This window comes from Trichechus manatus, unplaced genomic scaffold, assembly GCF_000243295.1.
Source record: "Trichechus manatus latirostris isolate Lorelei unplaced genomic scaffold, TriManLat1.0 scaffold00113, whole genome shotgun sequence".
Classification (NCBI taxonomy): Eukaryota; Metazoa; Chordata; class Mammalia; order Sirenia; family Trichechidae; genus Trichechus; species Trichechus manatus.
The window spans coordinates 4046748-4068078 of NW_004444049.1; the positions used below are offsets into that span (position 1 = coordinate 4046748).

A 21331-nucleotide genomic window follows, 5' to 3' on the forward strand; every position below is an offset into this window, starting at 1 on the left:
TAGGAGAACGTCCTTATTCTTACAAGACATGTGCTGAAATATTTAGAGGTGAAGCGTCATGATGTCTGCATCTTTTTTCAACTGCTTCAGAAAAAGAAAGAGAAAAGTAATGTGGCAAGAGGTTAACAACTGGTGGATCTAGAGATAGGGTATATGGGTGTTCATTATAATATCCTTTCAACTTTCCAATAGGTCTGAAATTTTTAAAAATAAAAAGTTGCGGAGAAAAAGCGTTTGCAGCCTAACAGGCCCCATAAGGGCATTATATGAATAGCTTCAATACAAATCACTACATGGAAAATCTTCAGAGTGGTTCAACCAAGCTAGTTTAATCATTAAGAGACTACTTCTAATAAATGCAGTAACATTTAGTTTTCTACTTTGTCTTATATGAGGTAGAAACCAAGTGTATGTTATAAATGTTTGTCTATAAAAGGAAAATACATATTAATATTAAAATTTAAAAAAAAAAGACTACTTCTAGAGGAAGCAACTAGGGATAGTTTAGTGGATGACATGGTACTTAACTAGGGTCTTGAAGAATGGCTAGGATTTTATTATGGACAACTAGGGCCACCCAAACTCCCATGACAACACTCCCTATCGACCCTTCCAGATTTTTCTCCACACCACTTATCACCATTTACTTCCCCTCACTAACGTCTGTGAGCGTTTTTGTTTGTGTGTGTGTTTCGTTCTATATTCCCAGCACCTAGCAAAGTGCCTGGTAAACAGAACATGCTTAATAAATATTTTTTAAATGAATGAAGGTGAGGGGACTCTCCCAGATAGAGAGAACAGCATGAGCAAAGGTGACGAAACAGAAAAACAGAGTGTTTTCGAGGAATAGTTAGCAGTCTAATTAATTAGAATGAAAGGTATATATTAGGATATTCTGGGAGATAAAACCAGAAAGGTAGGCTGATGCCAGATGGAGTAAGGCCCTGAGCAAAAGAACAGAGAGTCTGTACTGTACTTGGCAAGAAATGGGGAGCACCACTGACAGCATTCAACACGGGAGTCCCACGTGTGAAGTGATGTAATCCTTCTGGAAGATTAATCTAGTCACATTGTCCTGGACAGTGAAGGTAAGCAGGTAGGAGGCTATGCATGGAGAACAGGAACTTGGTTAGGTGCAGGAGGTGGGAGAGAAAGACAGTTTTGTGAGGGATCATCAGAATTTGACAATTGAGTAAATGTGGAAAGTGAGCGTTATCACCCTGAGGCTTTCACCTGGGTGTAGGAGAATAGAGGTACCACTAAACGAAATGGGAGAGTCAGCGGGAGGGGCTCAAGACTCAGAAAGATGAACTGTGAAAAAAAAGAATGAGTTTTGTTTTATCACAGCCTTCCTGTCAAATGGCTCCTTCAATCCCTTAGGCTGTCAAACAGGGGTCCAACCAGAAGCAACTCTCCTTCCAAGGACAGCTCCTCCAGCAGAGCAGCCTCACCTAGCCTACAATCCATTCCAGGGTCCACCAGGCCCTGACAGCTCTCACAGGTGCCTGATGTCTACAGTCTTTTCTGGGAGTGTCCCTTCAACCCACTTCCTTCCCACTTAGCCTCTGTGTAGTTCCTAGTCTCCTTGCCCCGACCTGAGTCCTTTTTCCTTCATAAGAGGAGCGGAATTAGAGATATCTGCCCAGGAGTACCAGTCTTGCTGGGTGCAGGTCAGATGGGCACTCCTAGGAAGCACAGGTGTGGTGGGACAGGCGGGGTATGTGCCCTATGGTCAGCAGCTGTTGCTGGCCCTTCCTAGAGGGAGGGGAGGAAGAGGAGAGGGAAGACATGAAAGAAGAAGGCTGAGGTGGAGGGCAGGGCTGCAGCAGGATGCCGGGGTGGTGCAGTCGTGGGGCAGGCAGATGCCTACCGCTCCTCGATCTCGGCCTGCAACCGTGGGTAGATCTTGCTGCAATCAGATCACGGAGGCCATGCTCTGTGCCAGTACCACCCACCACACATGGTACCCAAAGTGGAGGGGGGGGGTCTCTGCTTACCAGCTGGGCATCCTGCTGACCCCAAAATAATTCCATCTGTTGCCCCCAAACCACTTACTCTATCCTCATGGCACTTAGCCTTCCTCTCCCAAGTGTACAACCTTAAGGTTGGCAGAGTGTGGAAATCCTGAGGGGGCAGAATTCAGCCTAGCACAGGGACATCTGGGACACTGACATAATCAGATTGTGGACAGGGGTGGGGGAAGCATCTGGCTGAGCTTTAGTGAGGGCGGAGGGTGGAGAAGGTCCCCCGAGGACCTTCGGAGTAGGAGAGCCAGTCCACCAAGCACTGAGCTGTGCAGCAGTGCTGTGCTGCCTGGGAAGACCAGGGCACACCTGCCCAGCTCCGAGCCTTCTCAGGCCCAAGTGAAGACAAATCATGTAGGATGTTTGCCATCAGCTCCCTCTGCCCACCCCAGCCTCCAGGGACATCCTCCTTCATCCAGGCCCATCCTCCACCCCACAATGATCTCTGGCTTGAGTTAGGCCAGCACTTGGGGCCTAGTTTTAGCCTGGGCTTGCTCCTTGTTGACCCTTCCTGCCACAACTACCTCCCCACCTTTACCCCTGAGTCTCACTCAGCTGCTGCCAGGGTGCCAGTGGGGTGGGGTGTGGCATTACTACCCAAGCCAGGGAATCCAACTGGGCAAAATTTTGCCAAATTCCCTCCCCACCAGCACATCAGCTTTCCTCTGCTTGGTCCTCTTGCCCAGAGATAATCCCCTAAGTATCTCAGCTCTCCAGGTGCCTGCCTGGAGCGGCCAGCCTGGCAGGGTCAAGGGAAGGAGCACTAGTTCTCTGAATGGAACCTGCTGCCATGAGAACAAGTCGATCTCAGCAGTCAGTCTAGTGGGGGCATGAGAGTGAGAGACTGTCAAATATGTCTGATGACAGAGGGAAGCTGGGCTGGGATGGAAAACAGGCAGGAAATTCTCGCTGAAATGAGAAAAAGGGAGAGTTTGGGCCTAGGTTCAGGTTAGCAGAGGACCGGGGTTTCACCAGTTGGCAGATGGCACTCCTTCCAGGATAACTGAGGGAGTGGAAAGGTCACTGGTCTCAATGCCACCATTCAGCTCTTTGGCCTATAACCTAAGAACTCAGACCTCCAATCGGGAAAAGTGAAAGTCATGATAAAAGACCTCCCAGCTGTTGTAAAGATAAACTGAGACCTCCTGTAAGTGACAGTGTTTCGTCAATTGCAAAGATGGTGATGCCCCTGATGTAGGCACTGAGCGGCTGTAACCTCCTCTCGAGTGTCAGCTCTGGAGTTCTTAAGCCTTCACATGGCACTTAGCTAAAAAGGAATCTGGACACACCCAGCAGACACTTACCTGCAGCCAGACGAGTGGGAGCGAACTGGAGAGGCAAGATGGAGAGGAAGAGGCTCAGGGGTGGGAGCATGCACTGCCAGAAGGTTGGGTCCAAGAGCTCACTTTGGGTCACATCACCAGAAAAAGGGACTTTTACAGCCCTCAGAAGTCCTGCAGGGTCTCATGCCTAGGGACAAAAAAAAGGCAGTCAGCTGTGTCCCATCCTCTCCGTGGCTGTACCACTTAACTTCCCCTCAGCTTCCTCATTCTCAGGGTGACTGCATCCTCTGTGAACAAAAGGGGGTCCCAAGGGGAAATCTAGGCCTTTGGTGAGTTCCACAGGGCTTGGGAAGTTCTGCTCTGCTCTCAAGCCATTCTCCCTTCACTCTTCTCTGCTTGTGCCCTCCTCAAGAATACCCTCATCCCAGGCCCTCATCCTAGAAACCATGGCTGGGACTTGGAGTAGCACTAGCTATGTGCAGGCTCTGTGCTAAAAACTACATGCGTTCTTTCATTTAACCCTCAAAAACCTGAGGTAGTAGTAGCATTACCTCCATTTTTGCAAATGAGGAAACTGAGGTTCAAGAGATGCCGTAACTTGGCCCAAAGTCACAAACGCGGGTTTCTCTGACTAGATCCTGAGCTGAGATTCTTATTCCAACATTCCTAGTCCCCTTTCTTTCTTCTTGCACGTTGGCGCGCGCTGAGGGCAATGATCCCAGCTGTATGTAAAACATACCGCTGGAAGAGACCTTAAGGATCATCTGCTTCAACGGCCTTTTTTACCGAGAAGGAAACTTGGGCTCCTAGCGAAGAAGGGACATGTCCCTCAGGTCACACACAGCTAGGGGCTGCTCTGCAGCGGTGTCTCCGCGTGCGCTATAGGGGGCTAGTGAAGCCCAGAGGGGCTGGCACCTGCCCAGACCCCGAATCCGTTCGAGACCCGAGGGAACCCCAGGCGCGCTCGCGGGCGTGCCCGCCGCGGCCACCACGTTTACCTGCGGGGCGAACCACCCCGCAGGCGGCCCGCCCGGCCTGAGCCCCCGGAGTACCTGTCGGCGGCGCAGTCCCTCGGCTAGGGGGGACCCGGCGCTGGCGCTGAGCGGGACACCGGCTCCGCCACCTCCGGCCTCCGGGCCGCTCCGCCTCAGAACGCTGAGGCCCCCAGAGGGCGCGGACGCCGGGACGCCGAGGAGAACTGGGAAGCGCTGGGCCCGGGAGGCAGGCTGGCCTGGCCTCCTCCACTCAAGCCCCCTACTTTGCCCCTCAACCGCCTGCAGACCCCGTCCTAGCTGCAGCGCACCTCAGGCGGAGCAACTCCAGCGCGCCTCGTAGTCAAACCACCCCGACTCCGGGTGGAGGGGGGCGAGGTTCCCATGGAAACGGAAGGGGGCCGTTTGCGCCTGTGTCGACGCGCTAGGTACGCTGGGAAATGTGGTTTCCGGGCTGTCACGCGAGGCCGGGCGAACGGATGCAAGGTGGCGCTCGAGCGTCGTTTTCTGTTCAGACCTGCCGGATTTCCCGCCCCGGCGCTTTTGCGGGCGCTGCTGCCAAAGGAGAGGCCGCGGAAACCTGAGAGGTAGTTTCTCGCGGCAGCCGCGGCTCTGAGACGTCTGGAATGCGCGGTGAAGGAGTGTTTGAAAACTTGCTGCTTTGGTGCGGGGCAAGGGGTGGCCGCGCCGGGTTCGACGGAGGGAGGACAGCACGGCGGGAGCTGCTCTCGGATGGAACGGCTGCCCGAGGGACAGGAGCTCCTCGTCCAACTAGTAGGGGCTGGGCGACCTCTCCCGTCCCTAAGAGGCCCTCGTGTCAGGTGGGAGTTGAATTCGAAGCCCGGTCATCTTGACCCTCCCTCCGGGGAGTTCGAGTCTGTTCCAGACCCAGGGCCCGCCATGGGGGGCGGAACTGTAACATCAGCGAGTCGACTTCCCGGGAACAAGCTTCTCCGCTTCCGAGTTATGCCCCTGAACTAGAAACCTAGGATCTAGTTCAGACCCTATTAGAGACTCAGTTACTTCTTATTTCTAACTGGGAGATAGGTGATCAGGATGCCTGCCCTCTCTCTTCTTCAGGGAGCCTTACCGGGTTCCTGTGAGATGACATGGGTGGGGAGGCCGTGCAGTCCTTTAAAGACGTAAACACACGTTCCATTCGGTGGCAATTCAGTGCAGTTTCTTTGGAAGGAAATTAAGCAATGCCTCTCCAAGTTAAAAATGCTTCAGCAATTCGAGAAACACCCTACAGATTTAGTGGCCTTGTGTGCCTAAGAAAGTATATAAAAGGGTATTTAATGATGCTTTATTTGAAATGGGGGGGGGGACTCCACCTGTAAACAACCACTTAAATAAATAAATGATGGAAGCTCCATAAAATGGAATATAAGCTGTTATTTTTAAAATGAGGCAGATCTTTATGTCCTGATGTGAAACGCTTCAGGATATGAAGAAATTTTTCAAAGTGCGGAAGAGTATGTTAATATACTATCATTTAAAAAAAAAAAAAACAACTATTTGATTACATAAGCATGGAGTGTCGTTAAACCAAAAAAACCAAACCTGTTGCCATCAAGTTGATTCTGACTCATAGTGACCCTATAGGACAGAATAGGACTGTCCCATAGGGTTTCCAAGGAACGGCTGATGGATTTGAACTGCTGACCTTTTGGTTAGCAGCCAAGCTTTTAACCACTGTGCCACCAGTGCCCTGGAGTGTCTTTGGAGGGATTCAAAAGAAGCTGGTAATAATCACCTGTGTCATGGATTGAATTGTGTCCCCCCAAAATATCTATCAACTTGGCTGGGTCATGATTCCCAGTATTTTATGATTGTGTACCACTTTGTAATCTGATGTGATTTCCTTATGTGTTGGAAACTCTCTCACTGTGATGTAATAAGATGGATTAGCGGCAGTTATACTGATGGGGTATACAAGATTGGATAGTATCCTAAGCCAGTCTCTTCTGAGATATAAAAGAGAGAAGTGAGCAGAGACACATGGGAACCTCACACCATCAAGAAAGCAGTGCCAGGAGCAGAGTGCATCCTCTGGACCTGAGGTTCCTGCACTGAGGTACTCCCAGACCATGAGAAGATTGATGACACAGACCTTCCTCCAGAGCCAACATAGAAAGCATTCCCCTGGCACTGACACCCTGAATTTGGACTTGTAGCCTACCGGACTGTGAGAGAATAAACTTCCCTTTGTTAAAGCCATCTACTTATGGTATTTCTGTTACAGCAGCACTAGATGACTAAGACAGTCTATGAAGGATGGAAGTGAAGGATTGGAGAATGGGAAGGGAAGTTTACTTTGCATTTTATACCCATGTTTACTTTTTTTTTTTTTGTCCCTGAAGCAATTTGGGAGCTTTGTATACATATATAGTTCTTAATCGTTCGCTTGCATTTTTTTTATTACTTTTTTTAAAATTGTGGTGAAAACACATACCAAAACATCCTCCAGCACAACAATGTCCACATTTACAACTCAGTGACATTGATTACATTTTTCATGCTGTTTGCCTTCATTTTTGGCGCAAATAGTTTTCCCTGCAATGCTCGTTTTCCAGCGTGCTGAATTCTTCTCAGAGTCCTCCATGGACTGTCATTGGCCCCACAGCTCTGCAGATGGATTGGACCCTGCCTTCTGAGCTGCACAGGCTGCGGGAGGCCAGAGCCTGGCCTTGGCTTCTCTCCTGACACCCCCGCCCCCAGCAGTCCCAGACCCAGCCAAGGCCTCCTAAAATAGCAGGCTGAGTGGGAGTCCTGGTTGTCTGTAGGGTAGCAAGCAGTCCCCAGTGTTTATCTAGCAGAGTGGGCCTGCCAAGTGGATAAAAAATCAGAACTAACTTCTCTGTACCCACCTAGTGACACTAGGCATCTGCCCATAAACCCGTTGCCTTCTATTCGATTCCAAGTCATAGCGATCCTATAGGACAGAGTAGAACTGCCCCGTAGGGTTTCCAAGGCTGTAATCTTTATGGAAGCAGACTGCCACATCTTTCTCCTGCGGTTAGCTGCCGGGCACTTAACCACTGTGCCACTAGGGCTCCTATGCCGCCCACAGACAGGCGCAAATGACTTCTGTTCTAGGGAGCACATAGAGGCTGAATTCTAGCATGTGGAGGTGACACAAAGCCACTGCCCTTGAGTCGATGCCAGGCACTTTAACCACTGCCCCACCAGGGCTCCTCGTAGGTGACATGGATTGTTAAAAAATATCAACTTGTGGGGGCATTAGGGATTTTCTGGTCTAATCCTTTTGTTTTACAGAAAGAGACTCAAGGTGAATTACTGGTAAAGCCAGGACCGGAAGCCAAGTCTCCTGCCCCCAGTACTTTAGGCTTGATGCTGGAGGCACACCAGGGTCAATGAGAGTCATTCTTAAAACTGCATGTGCCCTCAACCAACGAGAAGGTTTGATGCCAGTTTGTACCTCTGAGTTGGCTTGGAGCTGCAGAACCCCCTCCCCCTCCACACACACAACCAGTGTAGTGCGTCATAGGGGAGAGAGTATGATCTTGGGAAGAGGGGATAGAAGTGACAAAGATGGAGCAACTTAACTCTTGAACACTGAAATTGAGCAGAAGGAACTCCCAGGCAGATGGAGGGGACTTCTTCCCTGGCAGTGGTGGGCTAGCTTGGAAAATCAGGCTCTCTTGCCTCTAGCAGGAGGTAGCTGATTCTCTGGACCCAAAGAACTAGTGTCAAGTGTCCAAGTGTCTTAATTTCCGGAACAGGCTTGGTCCTGTCCAGATAGGTGGCAGCAGCTTCCACTTCCTCCTGGGTAACTCTTCTCGCTGTCCCCTCTGCTGAACACCTGCTGCCTGGGGCTGCGTGGGCAACTAAACGTTTACTCAGGCCCTGCCCCGGGAGATAAGGGAGATAGCCCGGCCTCCCTCGACAAGACACACCACTCCCCAGAACAGGTCTGTCCCCAGACACCTGGGGACTCTGAACAGAGTCTGTGAGGGCCGAGGAGAGGCCAGACTCCTCCTGTAACCTGAGCACCTGATTGACAAATCCACGGCTCTGTCATCAAATCAAAACAACTTAATATGAAAATGATTTTTATTTCTAAGTACAAAGCCAGATACTATCAAGACTATGAAAAACTGGCCAGAGGCCATAAGGGACGAAAAGAAGACTCTCTTTGGCCTGGTGCCCTGTGACCCCATGCAGTGCTGTGGGGACGCTGGGGCCACAGCAGAAGACTTGGCCAGTTGTGAGGTGTGTGAGGGAGGCCAACCTGCCATCCCCCGAGAGGGGCCCAGCTCTTGGCTTCTCAGAGCCTCCCTGGGCTGGGGACTGAGGTACCATCTGCCTCTGGGGTCCCCAGGAACTAAGTGGAGTGGGGGATGGGCAGGCGGGGGCAGGGAGGGAGGCGTGAACCTTCCTATACTGGAAAACTCTGGTTCTTTAAAATTCCTGTGGCTGCAAGTAAGTGTTTAGGGCAGGAGTTAAGAGTGAAACTAGGGGTGCTGTTGCCCCCAAAGGCACCTTCAGGCTCTCTACCACATCCCAATTGTAGGGAAAAGTCTTGAGCCCTTGTACAGGTGGACACGGATCTGGAATTTAAGGCTATAGGAGGTGAAGGCTGTGGTGATGGGCCTTGGGACCCTGGTGGGGGAAATAAGAGGAGCATGTATGGGCTGACAGGAGTGAGGAATGTTCATTGAGGAGCTGTGCCTTAGTTGTCTGTTTAGTGTCTAGGGGGCATGGGCATGTGGGGGGGTCAGGCCTCCTCCTCCTCTCCACTGTCATCCACACTGGCCTGCCTCACCACCTTCCGGATCCTAGGGGTGGAGGGACAGCCAGCCTCCCCCAGCTCCTGCCCTTGGAAGGCCTGGGTCCTGCTGGCCACCAGGGCAGCGCTGTGGAGGGCAACAACAGACTGGCGGGACTTCAGGGCAGGCCAGGGCCCCTTCCGGCCCCGCCGGTCCCCCCAGCCCGTGTTGGCCTTTGAGGGCTGAGGGAAGGGCTGCGGAGGGTCTTGGTCTGAAGACTCATTGGAAGAAAAAACCTAGATGGTGAGAGGACAGGGAAGAGTCACGGGGACGCCTTTCAAGGGCAGGGACTATCCTGTTTATTGTGTTGCCTGAACACGGAGCACAAAGCCTGGCAAGGATAGGTGCAAAATGTCTGTTGAATGAATGCAGGAAAACTGAGTGTCCCTAGGAGGGAAGGCAGTACCCAGCCTGACTGGTCCTGCGCCTCATCTGCCTATCACTTCCTGCTGGCCCCCAGCTCTCCTCAGCTCTTCCTATACCTGCCACGGCCTCCCTGCCCCCTGCTCCTCCTCATGCTCCCTCTGCCTTTGTACTTGGTCCAGTGAACCACATATGATATGCCTTTTGGGTGCCAGGCCCTGAATTGGGCTGTGTATGTGCCTGTTTGGGTGCTGAGTGAAGATGTCCTGCCTTTGGGAATGTCCACACCCGTCCATCCAACCATCCCTCCCTCCCTATCCTCCCGCACCCAGTGCTCCCTCCTCTAGGAAGCCTCCTCCAATGTTCCCGTCCTCCTCGAGCTCCCCACTCCTCCCTCTGGGTCAGCCATCTTGGTTGCGAGTCATGTGTGGGGCAGGCGTCCTGAGGCAGGTGTCACTTTCTGAGGTCCTACACTTGGGCCCTGCGGCACTCAGCGTGGAGTTCGCTGGGCAGCCCTGACCCTGGCCGGTCCTTTGGTCAGGCTGACATCTGCTGCCCCTCCAACCCTGGCTGGCTCGGCCTGAGGAGCCCACTCAGAACAGTACCCCTCTTCCTGACCCCTGACCACCCTTCTGCTCTAAGACAGTGAGATGCCTGCCCCTCCACCCCCTGTGCACAGGATGTGGCCTTCCTCAGGGACACGGGACACACTGAGAGGCCTGGTGCTGCGAGGTGTGGGCAAATGGAGGAGGAGGCAGGACCAGCCCCCAGGAGCCCTCATCTCTCAGGAGACCCCGCACGGGGGCCAGATTGGGTCCAGATACCCCCCTGCTCAGGGCCTAAAGTCGAGTCCCAGTTCTGGTCTTTCTTCAGCCTCCCTGCCGTCCTCCTTCTGCCCCTGCCTCCACCCCGTCCACCTCAGATGGGGCTCTTTCCCCAGCCTCACCTCTGGCAGGTCAGCAGCCTCTGAGGCACTTTCCAGCTCCGAGGAAGACTCCAGAAGACTGATGGACCTCATGACCCCGCGGAGGTTGATACGGGGCCGGGGCCCAGGCTCTTCTTTTGTGGCTGCCTCGCTCTCCTCCAACCCCATTGCCTTCACCTCCCCACTGCCTCCAGGTTCTTGCAGAGGAATTGAGAACGGCGCAGAGACTTCTGGGGCCAGGGGCTCCTCTGAGAAGACCCCACCCACCTTCTGCTCCCAGACCTGGCTCTGCCGACTGTAGGGGGTGGCTCTGAGTCAGCTTGAATGACCTAGCAGCCACCCCCCCGGGGCATGTGCCCACACACCTTTTCTCCTTGTCTCCCCGCTCTGTACCTGGCAGTCAGGATGCCCTGGTAGGTTTGCAGCTGGCGCAGGAAGCCAGGGTTGGGGCGGGCGATGGGCCGGAGCTCCTGCACGTGCTGCAGAGCCTGCTCCAGGCTCCAGCCGTACTGCTTCATGGCGTAGGCCATCACCGTGGCAGCCGAGCGGCTGACGCCCATCTTGCAGTGGACTAGGACCCGGGTGCCCTGGGCTCTGCGGGGGCAGGACACATTCGGCTCAGCCCTCCCCACCGTCACTGTGTCAGGACAGAACTGATGGCAGAGTGGGCAGGAGGAGGGCACCAGGACCACCCAAAGTCCAGGGTGGGCAGCTGGAGCGGGTGGCCCTGACCTGGCAGCCTCAATGAAGCCGTGCGTCTCCTTCCAGTGGGGCAGCAGCTGGGCCGACTCCTCGTCCCAGAGGCGCACGTTGTGGTAGATGAAGCGCTCAGGGTAGAAGTTGTCGATCTCCCGGCTCATGTTCAGGATGTGACTGACCCTGTAGCAGAAGGGCCAGGCTGACGTGGGCAGGGCCACCAGGCCCAGTGGCCGCCAGACCTGGTGGCCCCTGGGCTTTTCTGTTTAGTTCTCGGTTGAGAGAGTCAGGTGGAGGCTGCACAGGCAGAGTGGGAGGAGGCAGAGCCAGCTGTCAGGTGACTGTGGTCAGGAGCGAACCCTTTCCCTCACTGGGCTAGTCTCCCACCCAGCCGGCTAAGCCTCGTGTTTGCTCTGCGGTTTGTCAGAGAACAGTTTCTGAGTTCGGTCTGCAGGCGCTGGGCAAGAGGGCCATAGGGGTTTCCCAGAAGCCTGTTATGCACCAACGACAGGTCCTATCGGGGCAGACAGCCGGGTCCCCACGGGGAGGGGAGCAGCTCCTTCTCCTGAGACCAGGTCGGTGGAACGGGGCCCTTTTTGATTGGAAAAGGCATCGCAGGCAACGCCGTGCTTCATCTCTGCAGGGAGGAGGCTGTTCTGTTTGCTCTTGGTCTCCACAGCCTGTGCGCCCATGCAGGGGAGCAGCCTTGGGCTGAGATGGGTCCAGGCTACCCACGGCGGGGAGGCCAAGAGAAGGGGGATGCAGAGGGGCAGTCCTGAGGGGCTCCTACGCTACCTGTTCCTCTGCAGCTCCTCCAGGTTGGCCGCATTCCACTCGGAGCCCTGTGGAAAGGGGACGGAGAGGCACCATTCCCCTCGCTGCAGCCCCTGCCCTCAGCACCACTCGGCTCCCACCTGCCTGCCTGGCCGCTCACCAGGTAGAGGTGGGGGAAGATGCGGGACGCCCGGTCCTGCTGGGCCATGAGCAGCAGCATCTGGTTGTCGATGAAGTCACGGTACTGTCGCAGCGGGCAGCCTAGGCGCAGCTCCAGGGCCTGGCGGATCTGCAGGCAGAGTGGAGGGGGCCAGGGCTCAGGTGGCTCTCAAGGGTCCCGACTCCCTGTCCTTCCCTGTGGGCCTCAGCACCCTGTCCCATGAGGCAGAGGAGCCGAGACCAGGGCTGGGCTGCAGCCAGGACATCTGGGCTGGGCCCAGAACGGAAGATGGGTGGGGGAGCCCCGGCCCACCTCCTTGGAAGTGATGCTCTCCAGGTCACTGGTGTCCAGTACCTCCCACAGCTTGGCCTGGATCGCCTGCTCCATCTGCTCCTGCTCCGGGGTCCTGGGGGCCGGGCCTGTCAGTCGGGGCCTGATCCCGGCCTCAGCCTGGGCCCCGCCCCCCACCCTCCCCACCCGCACTGACCAGCCAGGCTTGGCGCTGGGAGGCCGCAGAGACTCCAGGTCAGCCATGGCCATCCACTCGTTGAGGCAGCTCTGGTCAGAGCTCACTCTCTCCTGGTAGTGGGTGGCCCAGGTGAGGGCAGTGCCCCCTGGCACCAGGCCGCTGCCTAGAGCCGCCTCACATGCCTGGTGCAACACTTGGAGCGTGGCCCTGGGGACAGGAGGAGGGGCTGGGCTCCACTGTCCTCCCTGCTGCCCCTCCCCAGGCCCTCTGGCATCTCCCGAGACGAACCTGGCCCAAGTCTGGGCCAAGCCCCTCCAGCCCAGCCTTACCACATGGTCTGGATGGAGATGGGCTTGAAGATCCGGCTCTGCCCACCGGACGTCACACTGAAGCCCCTGCAGAAAACCAGTGAGGGGTGGAAAACGCCGAAGCCAGAGGCCAGAGGCCCACCCACTGCCACCTCATGAGCCTGCCCTCAGAATAATGTACACAGCATTTGCCAGCTGTGGGAAGTGAGCTGGCCCACCCAGGATCACAGAGCATATCTGAGGTAGGGTGGAGTGGGCCCCAGACTCCCGGCCTAGGGGTCTACTGCTTCCCAGTGCCCCGCCCCCATCACACTGGTCAGACTTGGTGATTACATCCTCCTGGCCCCTCCGCTCCCCTGCCCCTCCCTCCAGGTGCCACCTCTTACCCATCCCCATCGAGGTACACCTGGGTGTCACTCCAGAGGGGCAAGACCAGGCCCAGGGTGCAGATGAGGGAGCTGGCAGGGGACAGAGGAAAGCCATCGTCCCCCAGCACCTCAATTCCTTGCCCCTTCCCTTCCTCTCCCTGTTCCCACCTTCTATCAGGAAAGTCCACCCCCAGGAGGACTGTCTCCTCCTGGCTCAGCTGTTCTCTTGTGGATACCACCAGCAGGTAGCGGAGCCGGGGGGGCTGGGCTGCCTCCAGCTGGACCGCCTGGGGGAGATGGGGAGGGAGAAGCCCAGAGTCACAGTGATCCAGAGGACCCTGGGGCCCACAACCCCCTGGACATACACCCAGGCCTAGAACAGACATCTAACGGCTAACCGCTCAGACCTGCCTGCGCCCCCTCTGCCCATTCCTGCCCTTCCCAGATACGAGATCCTCGAACCCCTGGTCCCCAGCCTTTGGATCTCATGGCCCCACAAATAAAAATGTTGAAGATTTTTTTCTTAAAATGAGAGATACATGGAAAAAAGGAACAGTGGGATTGACATAAAGTCCCTATTTTTTATTTCTGTCTAGTAAGAAGGCTTAAAAAAAAAATACACAAACCATCCTAACCCTTGCTATCATCATTTCATTAAAGAAATGTTTTGTCGCCAACGAAACATTAAGGACATGATCTCAAAACAAAGGCCGGCGCTCCCCTCGAGTGAATTCGGCCTTAGGAAAGACTTGGTACATCTTATTTCCACGTTTTGCCGCAGACAGCGAGATGTCTGCACAGGCGTTTGGGAACCACGATCCCGGATGTGGCAATCTCCCTTCTCTCTGTCCCTGACCCCCAGCACACCAGCCCCCAGTGGAGGCCCACTAAGCCCTCCTGAAGCCCTGGTGCATTTATGGACAACTCACATGACCAAAAAGGTCTTCTGTTGGTTGAATGGAAATCGACCTCTGTGTAATTCCTAACTCTGGACCTAGTTTGGCCCTGTGGGCTCAAAGAACAAACTTCCCCTGGCTCTCTACAGCCCCCAGACACCTGAAGCCATGAGCTCACCCTGATAACACTTCTCTGGCTGAAGGAGTAGGGTCCGTTGGGGTTTAAGCAACCCCTATGCTGCCCAGGGTGTCGCTGGCCTCACCCACTGCTCCCCACACACTCACGCGCACACACACCCTGTGCCCCCCACCCCCTCAAAGTGGCTGTCCCCTCTGGGACCCCTCACCAGGCGGATGTCGTCCTGCGGCCTCAGCATCTCCACCATGAGGTGCAGGTGCTGCCTCTGCTCCTGCTTCTGGGGACTCTGGGGCCCATGCCCGTTGTCCGTCCGGTCCTCATGGGCTTGCTCCTCACCTGGGGGTTCCTCTGCTGGCTCAGGGCTGGCCTCAGCTGCATCTCCATCATCCTCTGTGTCCTGCAGTCCCAGGACAGCCCCCCGGAGCACCGCAAAGCTCTGCCTGGCAGGGTGAAGGAAAACCAGGATGGCCACTCCAACCCCCTAGAGCAGTGGTTCTCAAACAAGACAGAACCTTCTGGAGGCCTTGTAAAACAGACTTCCGGGCCCCGCACACAGAGATTAAGAGGTCTCGAGTGGAGGCCTGAGAATTTGCATGTCTAACAGGTTCCCAGCTGATGTTGCAACCACACTTTGAGAACTGATCACACTGTGAGAACTGATCACACTGTGAGAACTGACCACACTGTGAGAACTGACCACACTTTGCGAACTGACCACACTTTGCGAACTGACCACACTTTGCGAACTGACCACACTTTGAGAACTGCCGCCTTAGAGGCTTTCGAAGCCCCCAGCCCATCTATCCTAGCTTTCTGAGGAGGGTAGAGGATGCTGCTCCTTCTCCTACCTGCCTAACTCAGGAGATGCTGTAAACTTGGTGGGGGGGACCCAGGAGTCCTCAGGCTCTGACCTCCCGTCATGCCCTTTGGCTTGTGACCACTGGCCTGAGTCAGGTCCATGGTGGTGGGTGAAGGAGCCCCAACTGACCAGGGGGTGGGTGGAAGCAAAGGCAGTCAGCCATGCCCACCAGGACTGACTTTGGCTGCAAGTCCTCCGGGGGGGCCTTCTGGCCCTGACACCTAGAGTCCAAGATGGCAATGGCCAAGCCTGGGGCAGCATGGAGGTGTCTGTCTGGGAGAGCTTACCGTCGCTGTAGCCGGCTTCTCTGCCTGGATGCCTGTTCCTGCTGAGAAAGGGGTTCCCAAGGGAGAGTGAGAGAGGGAGGAGAGCTCTTCTCCCCTTCCCCTCTCAGTGGTACTGGGGGATGGGGGAGGCGGCGGTGCCCTGGGGATTCCCCTGCCCTCCCTACAGGAGGCGAGGCTTCTCAGCAGGGCCCATTGGCTAGAAAAAGTGTCGGATGCCGCTCCTTTTCCAGCTCTAGTCCACACCCAACGCCGAGGAGCTGAGGGCGCCCAGACGAAGTCCCGGTCCGGGGAGGGAGACATGGAGGGGTCCGTGGGGCTGGCCCAGATTCTGGGCCCGGACAGGGGCAGGTTCCGCAGGCCAGACTGGCTCAGGGCTCCGGATCCTGCCTTGGTGCGAGTTCCCGGGAGCCTGAGGAACCCCGCCCCCCTCCAGCCTGAGTTTGAAGTCTCCCTCCGCGCACCCCCAGGCTCGAGGGGAGGCTTCCCGAGGACAGGACGTGCTCCCCAGGCCCAGCTGGCAGCCAGCTACATGGGCAGGACCACAGCGACGCCAGACTCACCGTGGGCCCCACGGGCGTGGAGTGGCCGCTGGCCGGAGGCGAGCGGCTCACTGTGACCAGGGCCATGGGGTCAGGCTGGGGCACCTGGGTTGGCGCCAGGCACGGCCCCCTCCCTCAGCCCCACGTACAGTCTGTGCCCCGCAGGACCAGGAAGGAAAGACTGGAGCCACCAGGGCCTGGTACCTCCCCGGGGGCGGCCCTTAAAGGGCCAGACGCCTGTCCAGCTGGCCTGCGGGACCGGCACCGAGCGGCCGTGGCCCCTCCCTTCGCGTCTCAGCCGGGGCGGCCGCCACGCCCCCGCCCCACTTCAATGCCGGAGGCGGGGCCGGGGCTGAGGCTGAGCCGGGGGCGTGGCGCAGGTGCGGAGGTGGGGGAGGGGCGGGGCCTGGGCGGGGGCGGGGGCGGAGTCCGGGGCCAAGAGGGGCCTGCCCGAGGTCCCTGCCGCTCGTGCAGTCTTTCACCTGGTTCCCTCCCTGTGCCCAAGGAGCGCCCTGCCCCGGCCTCCCTGCCCCGCGATTAGGTCGCCTGGGCGCGGCTCCGTGCCTCCACTGTTCTGTTACTGAGCAGCGTGGGTCTCAGATACCGCGGGTCGGTGGGCCCACCCAGAACTGATTTCTCCGCGCCGGACGACCCTCATGCCCACAGCGTTTCCTCTCTGTATTTGTCACTGGGGAACCTCGAAGCGTCAGGGGAAACCAGCTGGGGATTTAGAAATAACCCAAGGAGCGCACCCTGATTCCCGGGACCCCCGTGGAGGTCGGCAGGGAAAGGCGGAGCCGGCTTACAGCGCGGCAGGGGGAGTGATTCGTCCAGTCACTTGGATGCAACATACTAGAGCCAGGGCAGGAGCCAGGCCTGAGCTGGGGGGCTCTTTCCAGCTGGCTCTGAGTAGAGCCTGGAGGCCCAGCCTCCCCACTCCAGTTCTGGAAAAGAGGACTGGGTGGAAGCGGGAACCTGGGCCTCGAGTGGGCGGGCAGGGCTCAGGGGAGGTGACGCTGTGGGGCACCTGCTCTCTAGGGGCACACCTTCATGCTCAGCCAGACTCTCAGCAGCCTGGGGCGGTGGGGGGTGGCCTCCTCATCCTACCCCTGAAGAAACAGGCTCAGAGAGACCAGTAGGGCTGAAGGCAGGATTCCAGCCCAGGTCTGAGCCCCACTCCGTGGTGCCTGCCCCCAGGTGCCCCCGGGTTCTGGCCCACTGAGCAGACCAAGCCTGCTGCCGAAGGTCTCTTTATTTCCATCTTCGTCTCTATCAAGCACCCACCCGGGCACCAGGCCCCAAGCTCAGCAGCAGACAGTTTATAAATAAATAAATTATAAAAGCAGAGGGACAGCAGTCCAGCCCCCCAGGCCTGGTGCTCAGTGCTCCGTGAGCGACAGCCGCAGGATCCGCTGCAAGTCTTCCTCCTCCTGCTGCCCCCGCCGCTCCAGCTCCTCCTGCTCCCGCGAAGATAACTCCAGGGCCAGGCGAAGCTGCTCCTCAAAGCTTGGGGGTACAGGGGAAGGGGGTGTCCTGTGTGGGGATCCTGGGCCCCCAGGCTCTGTGCACAGCCGCAGGCTTTCCTGGAGGGCCCTTCCAGGTGCGGAGGGAGAGGGAGAGCGAGCAGTGAGCCTAAGGCCGGGGAGGTGGCTTAGGGCCAGGCCAAGGGGCTGGGGACAAGAACAAGGACAGAGTAGGGGGCCGGAGAAGGAAACAGACCATCCCTCACGCTACTTGTGATGGAGGGCAGCGTTGCTGATGAGGGTGGCCTTGGCGAGGGCACGGGGTCCTGGGCCCAGCACCTCCCTGCTTCCCACCCAGCCCGTACTAGCTCCTCCAGGCACAGTGGGGTCGAGCATGACCCAACAGGTCCTCGGGGGGCCTCACCGCTCCAGCTGAAGCTGCTCCTCATACACCGTGGGCTGGGGAGGAGGGTGGGTGCCGGGCCGAGCATTGGTCAGTGCCTCCCAGACAGTCACCTGCAGCAGCAGAAGCCCAGAGCTACCACCTGTGCCCTGTGGCCGCAGAAGCCAGGCCCCCTGCCCACGCCCCACCTGCTCCGCCTCTGTGCCAGCCTCCAGCAGGCTCTGCTGGATGGCAAACTGCAGCAGGTCGTCGTCCTCATCTCGGAGGGGCTCGCTGCGCTCTGCACCCAGCACGCTGTAGCCCTCGGGCACCTCAAACACGGCGGGGTCCACCTCGCACGGGAAGGGGCTCCCTGGGCAGACGGTGCCAGGCTCAGGCCGGGGCTCAGAGGCCAGTGAGTCGAGCCTCCCACCCCCTCCCGGCGGGGTACCTGAAGCTGCAGAGGCAGGGGCTGGCACCCACACGGAGCTCAGGGGCTCGTCACAGCCACAGAGGTTGCTGAAGGTGATGCGAGCGTTGAGCACATGGAAGAGGGGGATCTCTGCAGGAGACGGCCGAGCCTGAGCCATACCCCGAAAGACACAGACACGAGCAGTCTGGTCCCCTGGAGCCCCTCATCCACCCCCCTGGCCAGGAACTGCCCTGAGGGGAGGGCACCAGGCCTGGGGTCCTCCTGCCGCCCTGGCCCGTCCTGCCTCCAGCCGGCTCTCTCACCAATCTTGACGGGGAAGCCAGGCGGGAGGCGCAGGGTGATGAAGTCGCGCAGCTTGGCGAAGTGGGCGTTACTGATGGCCATCAGGTCGATGATGGGTGTCACCTGGTCCCCCAGGGACAGCGGGTGCTTCTCACTTAGCCATAGGGTGGCCTTGAACCTGCCCAGCCGAGCACCAGGTGAAGCTGAGGCCCCTGTGCTGAAGCCTCCCTTGGGACTCCTGCCTTTCCTCGTGCCCCCATCCTGCCTGGGGCACCCTCCTCTCTGCTCAGTCACCTCACTGCCCCCAAGAGTTGGTGTCCTTCCATCCCACCAGCCCAAGCTGCCTCCAGACCTGGGCCCACACTGAGGCTCATGATGGTTTTGTGCCATGCATCTGGGTGAGGAGGGCAGGGGCCAGGCAGGGGGCTGCCCTCTGGCCTCACCCACACCTCCAGCCTCCTCCTCAGGCCGCAGCCGCCAGTGCCTCACACTCTGCTGTCGTTTCATGCACAGCACAGCCCACAGGCCAGGACTGCTGGGGTTCGAATCCCACCCAGCTCCACACTGGACGGCAGAGATAACCCACGCGAGGCTGCCAGGACAGTGCTCGGCCTGCAGTAAACTCATGACGTGTGGTGATGCCATCACCATTACCACTCAGTCAGCCCTCACGATGCCCGCATGAGGCAGGCAGCCAGTCTGACCGTTCTCACCTCACTGAGGAGGAAATGACTGGAGAGGGGAGGCCATCTCCTTGGGCGGGGCTGTGGTTCCCGACACCCAGCCCAGTGTCTGTCCTCCTCTGCCACGTGCTGGCCCACAGCAGTGGCTCAGAAAAGATACACTGAATTGGCTCAAAAACCAAACATGGTTTTTTCATTAATTCATTCATTCACCAAGGCAGAGCGGCTAGTTCTCCGGGCCGCGCCTGTGCTGGGTGACGGGGTCATGGATGAACCAGACCCAGCTCCTGCCCTCAGAAGTAGCGTGTTGGGGAAGCCCGCTGTGTGAGCAGGTCCCTCAGTCAGATGGACCCCATGAGTGACAGGAGCCTGAGGGGTTCAGGGGGTCAGGACGGGGTCCCCATCGCCGAGGCGAGTCCCCAGCCGGCCCCAGGCCTCACCTCTGTACTTTGCTGGACATCTCGATGGGACGGCCGATGTTCCGTGACTCCAGGCTGAAGGTGGGGTCAAAGTATTCATCAGGGGAAATGGCTGTGGGGTTTGTGGGGCTGGCCGCCTGCTGTACGGGAGCCTGGGGGGATCCCCGGACCTGGCTGAGCACTCAGGAGGGGACGTGCCCGGCCCAGCCCGCGCTGCCTGACCCACCCCTGCCCAGCCCAGCCCAGCCCAGCCCTGGCTCACCCCATTGTGGCAGTGCTGCTGGGCCATCCCAAGGAAGGACTGGAATGGAGTCTTGCCCCCTGAGGAGAAGGGGTGTGAGCCATGAGGGGACTTTGGACCACTGTCCCCAGAATGTCCCCCCCACCCCATGAGCACTCTAGAGTGCCAGGATGGAGCCTGGGAGCCTCCTGTTGGGTGGGAAAGGGGCAAATGGAAATGGGGAGGCCTCCCAGCTTGTCCTGGGATACTCTGGGCCCTGACCCTAGACCAAGGTGACCCCACCACACGGTATGACTGGGCAGCAGGCAGGCGCACCTGGGTTTACCTTTGCTCCTCGACTTGTCTTGATCAGAGAGGTGCTCCGTGCGGGTGCGTGTCACCAGCTCCACATTGGTGGCACTGTACACCTGGGGTGGGGGGAACACGGGAAACGGGGGGCTCAGAGCCTGTCCCCCACACTCAGCCTCACTGACACAGGACCCATGTCTTCTTATCCCCAGAGACAGACGAACTCTCGCTCCCAATGACGGAGGAGGTGGCAGGGCCTGAACCCCGGGGGTCACCAATGAGGCGCTGCAGCCCCTGGCCCCTTCCTGGTGCCCTGGGTGGGGGCCCACGCTGTGGGTGATCCTGCCATGCTCAGCAGGGGCTGGGCACCCAGGCCCCGTCGAGTCCCCATGGGCGCACAGGGCTTCTGATAGCCTGAGGTCTCTTCTGTCTCTCCCCTTGCACTCTGGGGTGTATGTGGAGAAGGAGCTGAGTCCCTGGGCCTCGTCTCCCACCCCAAGGGCCCCACCACCAGCTTCTCCTGCCTTGGCCTCGTAGCCGCTCACGGTTTCCATTTTCTCAGACCGCCAGCCCCAGATACCACATTTGTTCCTGAAACAGATCAAGCAGGAGGAGCCCGTGAGGAGGCGCGCCCCTCACCCCCTGGCCAAAGCTACCCTCCCCACTCCAATTAGCCTGCCGTGACTGCTCCCCGTACCCCATCCCAGCCATGAGGGCACTTCCCATTCTGCAACATGCAAAGGCCTTGAAGAAGGTGCCTGGACAGCTGGGGACATTTGAAGAAGGAATGGGGACTAGAGACTATTGAGGAATTATCATTCACTTTGTTAGGTGTGATAATGGTGTCAGGGCTGTGGGTGATCCCATAAGGATGTTAAAAAGCATCCTTATCTGTTCGTGTCATGGGCAGAAGCAGTTACTGTTGTAATGACATGATGTCTGGGATGTGCTTTAAAATACTCCAAAAAAGAAAAGAAAGAAAAAAAGATAAGCAAGGTCAGATTAAACAAGATTGGTAAAATGTTGATAAATGTTGAAGCTGAGGGATGGGTTCATGATACTATTCTCTCTTCTTTCATATATGTTTGAAATGTTTCACGACAAAAAGTTAAAAATACAAATGTGGACTAATGGACCACAGCTACCAAGGCCTCCACCGGACTGAGGCCAGTACAGCTAGATGGTGCCTGGCTACCACCACTGACTGCTCTGACCAGGATCACAACAGAGGGTTCTGGACAGAGCTGGAGAAGGATGTAGAGCGT

At 57.4% G+C, this 21331-nt stretch overlaps 2 protein-coding genes across 4 annotated transcripts in view; both read right to left on the bottom strand.

The window, feature by feature from the left end:
* Positions 1–8527: 8527 nt before the first annotated feature.
* SSH3 (slingshot protein phosphatase 3) lies at positions 8528–16034 on the bottom strand. 2 transcript variants are annotated; one of them, XM_023738275.1, is made up of 13 exons: positions 15897–16034; positions 15337–15377; positions 14399–14630; positions 13324–13442; positions 13174–13245; positions 12809–12874; positions 12498–12686; positions 12323–12416; positions 12011–12139; positions 11872–11918; positions 10774–11259; positions 10402–10675; positions 8528–9328 (listed from the first exon to the last, which is right to left on the bottom strand). In XM_023738275.1, exons 1-13 carry the CDS (start codon positions 15960–15962, stop codon positions 9041–9043), a joined length of 2103 nt encoding a protein of 700 aa, XP_023594043.1. In that variant the 5' UTR covers positions 15963–16034; the 3' UTR covers positions 8528–9040. The 2 variants fall into 2 exon arrangements, with proteins under 2 accessions (XP_023594043.1, XP_023594044.1); XM_023738276.1 differs by lacking the exon at positions 13174–13245.
* Positions 16035–17083: 1049 nt separating this feature from the next.
* ANKRD13D (ankyrin repeat domain 13D) overlaps positions 17084–21331 on the bottom strand; it is a 14330-nt gene continuing 10082 nt past the window's right edge. The window contains exons 7-15 of one of the 2 annotated variants that reach the window (XM_004383667.1): positions 20591–20657; positions 20104–20185; positions 19800–19858; positions 19559–19689; positions 18456–18613; positions 18172–18282; positions 17930–18093; positions 17763–17854; positions 17110–17468 (exon numbers count right to left, since the gene is read on the bottom strand). In XM_004383667.1, coding sequence (XP_004383724.1) covers positions 17255–17468; positions 17763–17854; positions 17930–18093; positions 18172–18282; positions 18456–18613; positions 19559–19689; positions 19800–19858; positions 20104–20185; positions 20591–20657 — 1078 coding nt within the window. In that variant the 3' untranslated portion in view covers positions 17110–17254. Of the gene's footprint in view, positions 17469–17762; positions 17855–17929; positions 18283–18455; positions 18614–19558; positions 19690–19799; positions 19859–20103; positions 20186–20590; positions 20658–21331 lie in introns of both variants that reach the window. The other variant, XM_023738278.1, reaches the window with a different exon arrangement.

What these genes read in the sequence shown, in the direction of transcription:
- SSH3 (XM_023738275.1), bottom strand. Translation starts at nt 15,962, where the DNA reads ATGGCCCTGGTCACAGTGAGCCGCTCGCCTCCGGCCAGCGGCCACTCC. An exon ending in GTGTACCTCGATGGGGATGG is followed by an intron (nt 12,875 to 13,173) that starts GTAAGAGGTGGC and finishes GGTTTTCTGCAG; the next exon opens with GGGCTTCAGTGTGACGTCCG. An exon ending in GAGGAGCTGCAGAGGAACAG is followed by an intron (nt 11,260 to 11,871) that starts GTAGCGTAGGAG and finishes CTTCTGCTACAG; the next exon opens with GGTCAGTCACATCCTGAACA.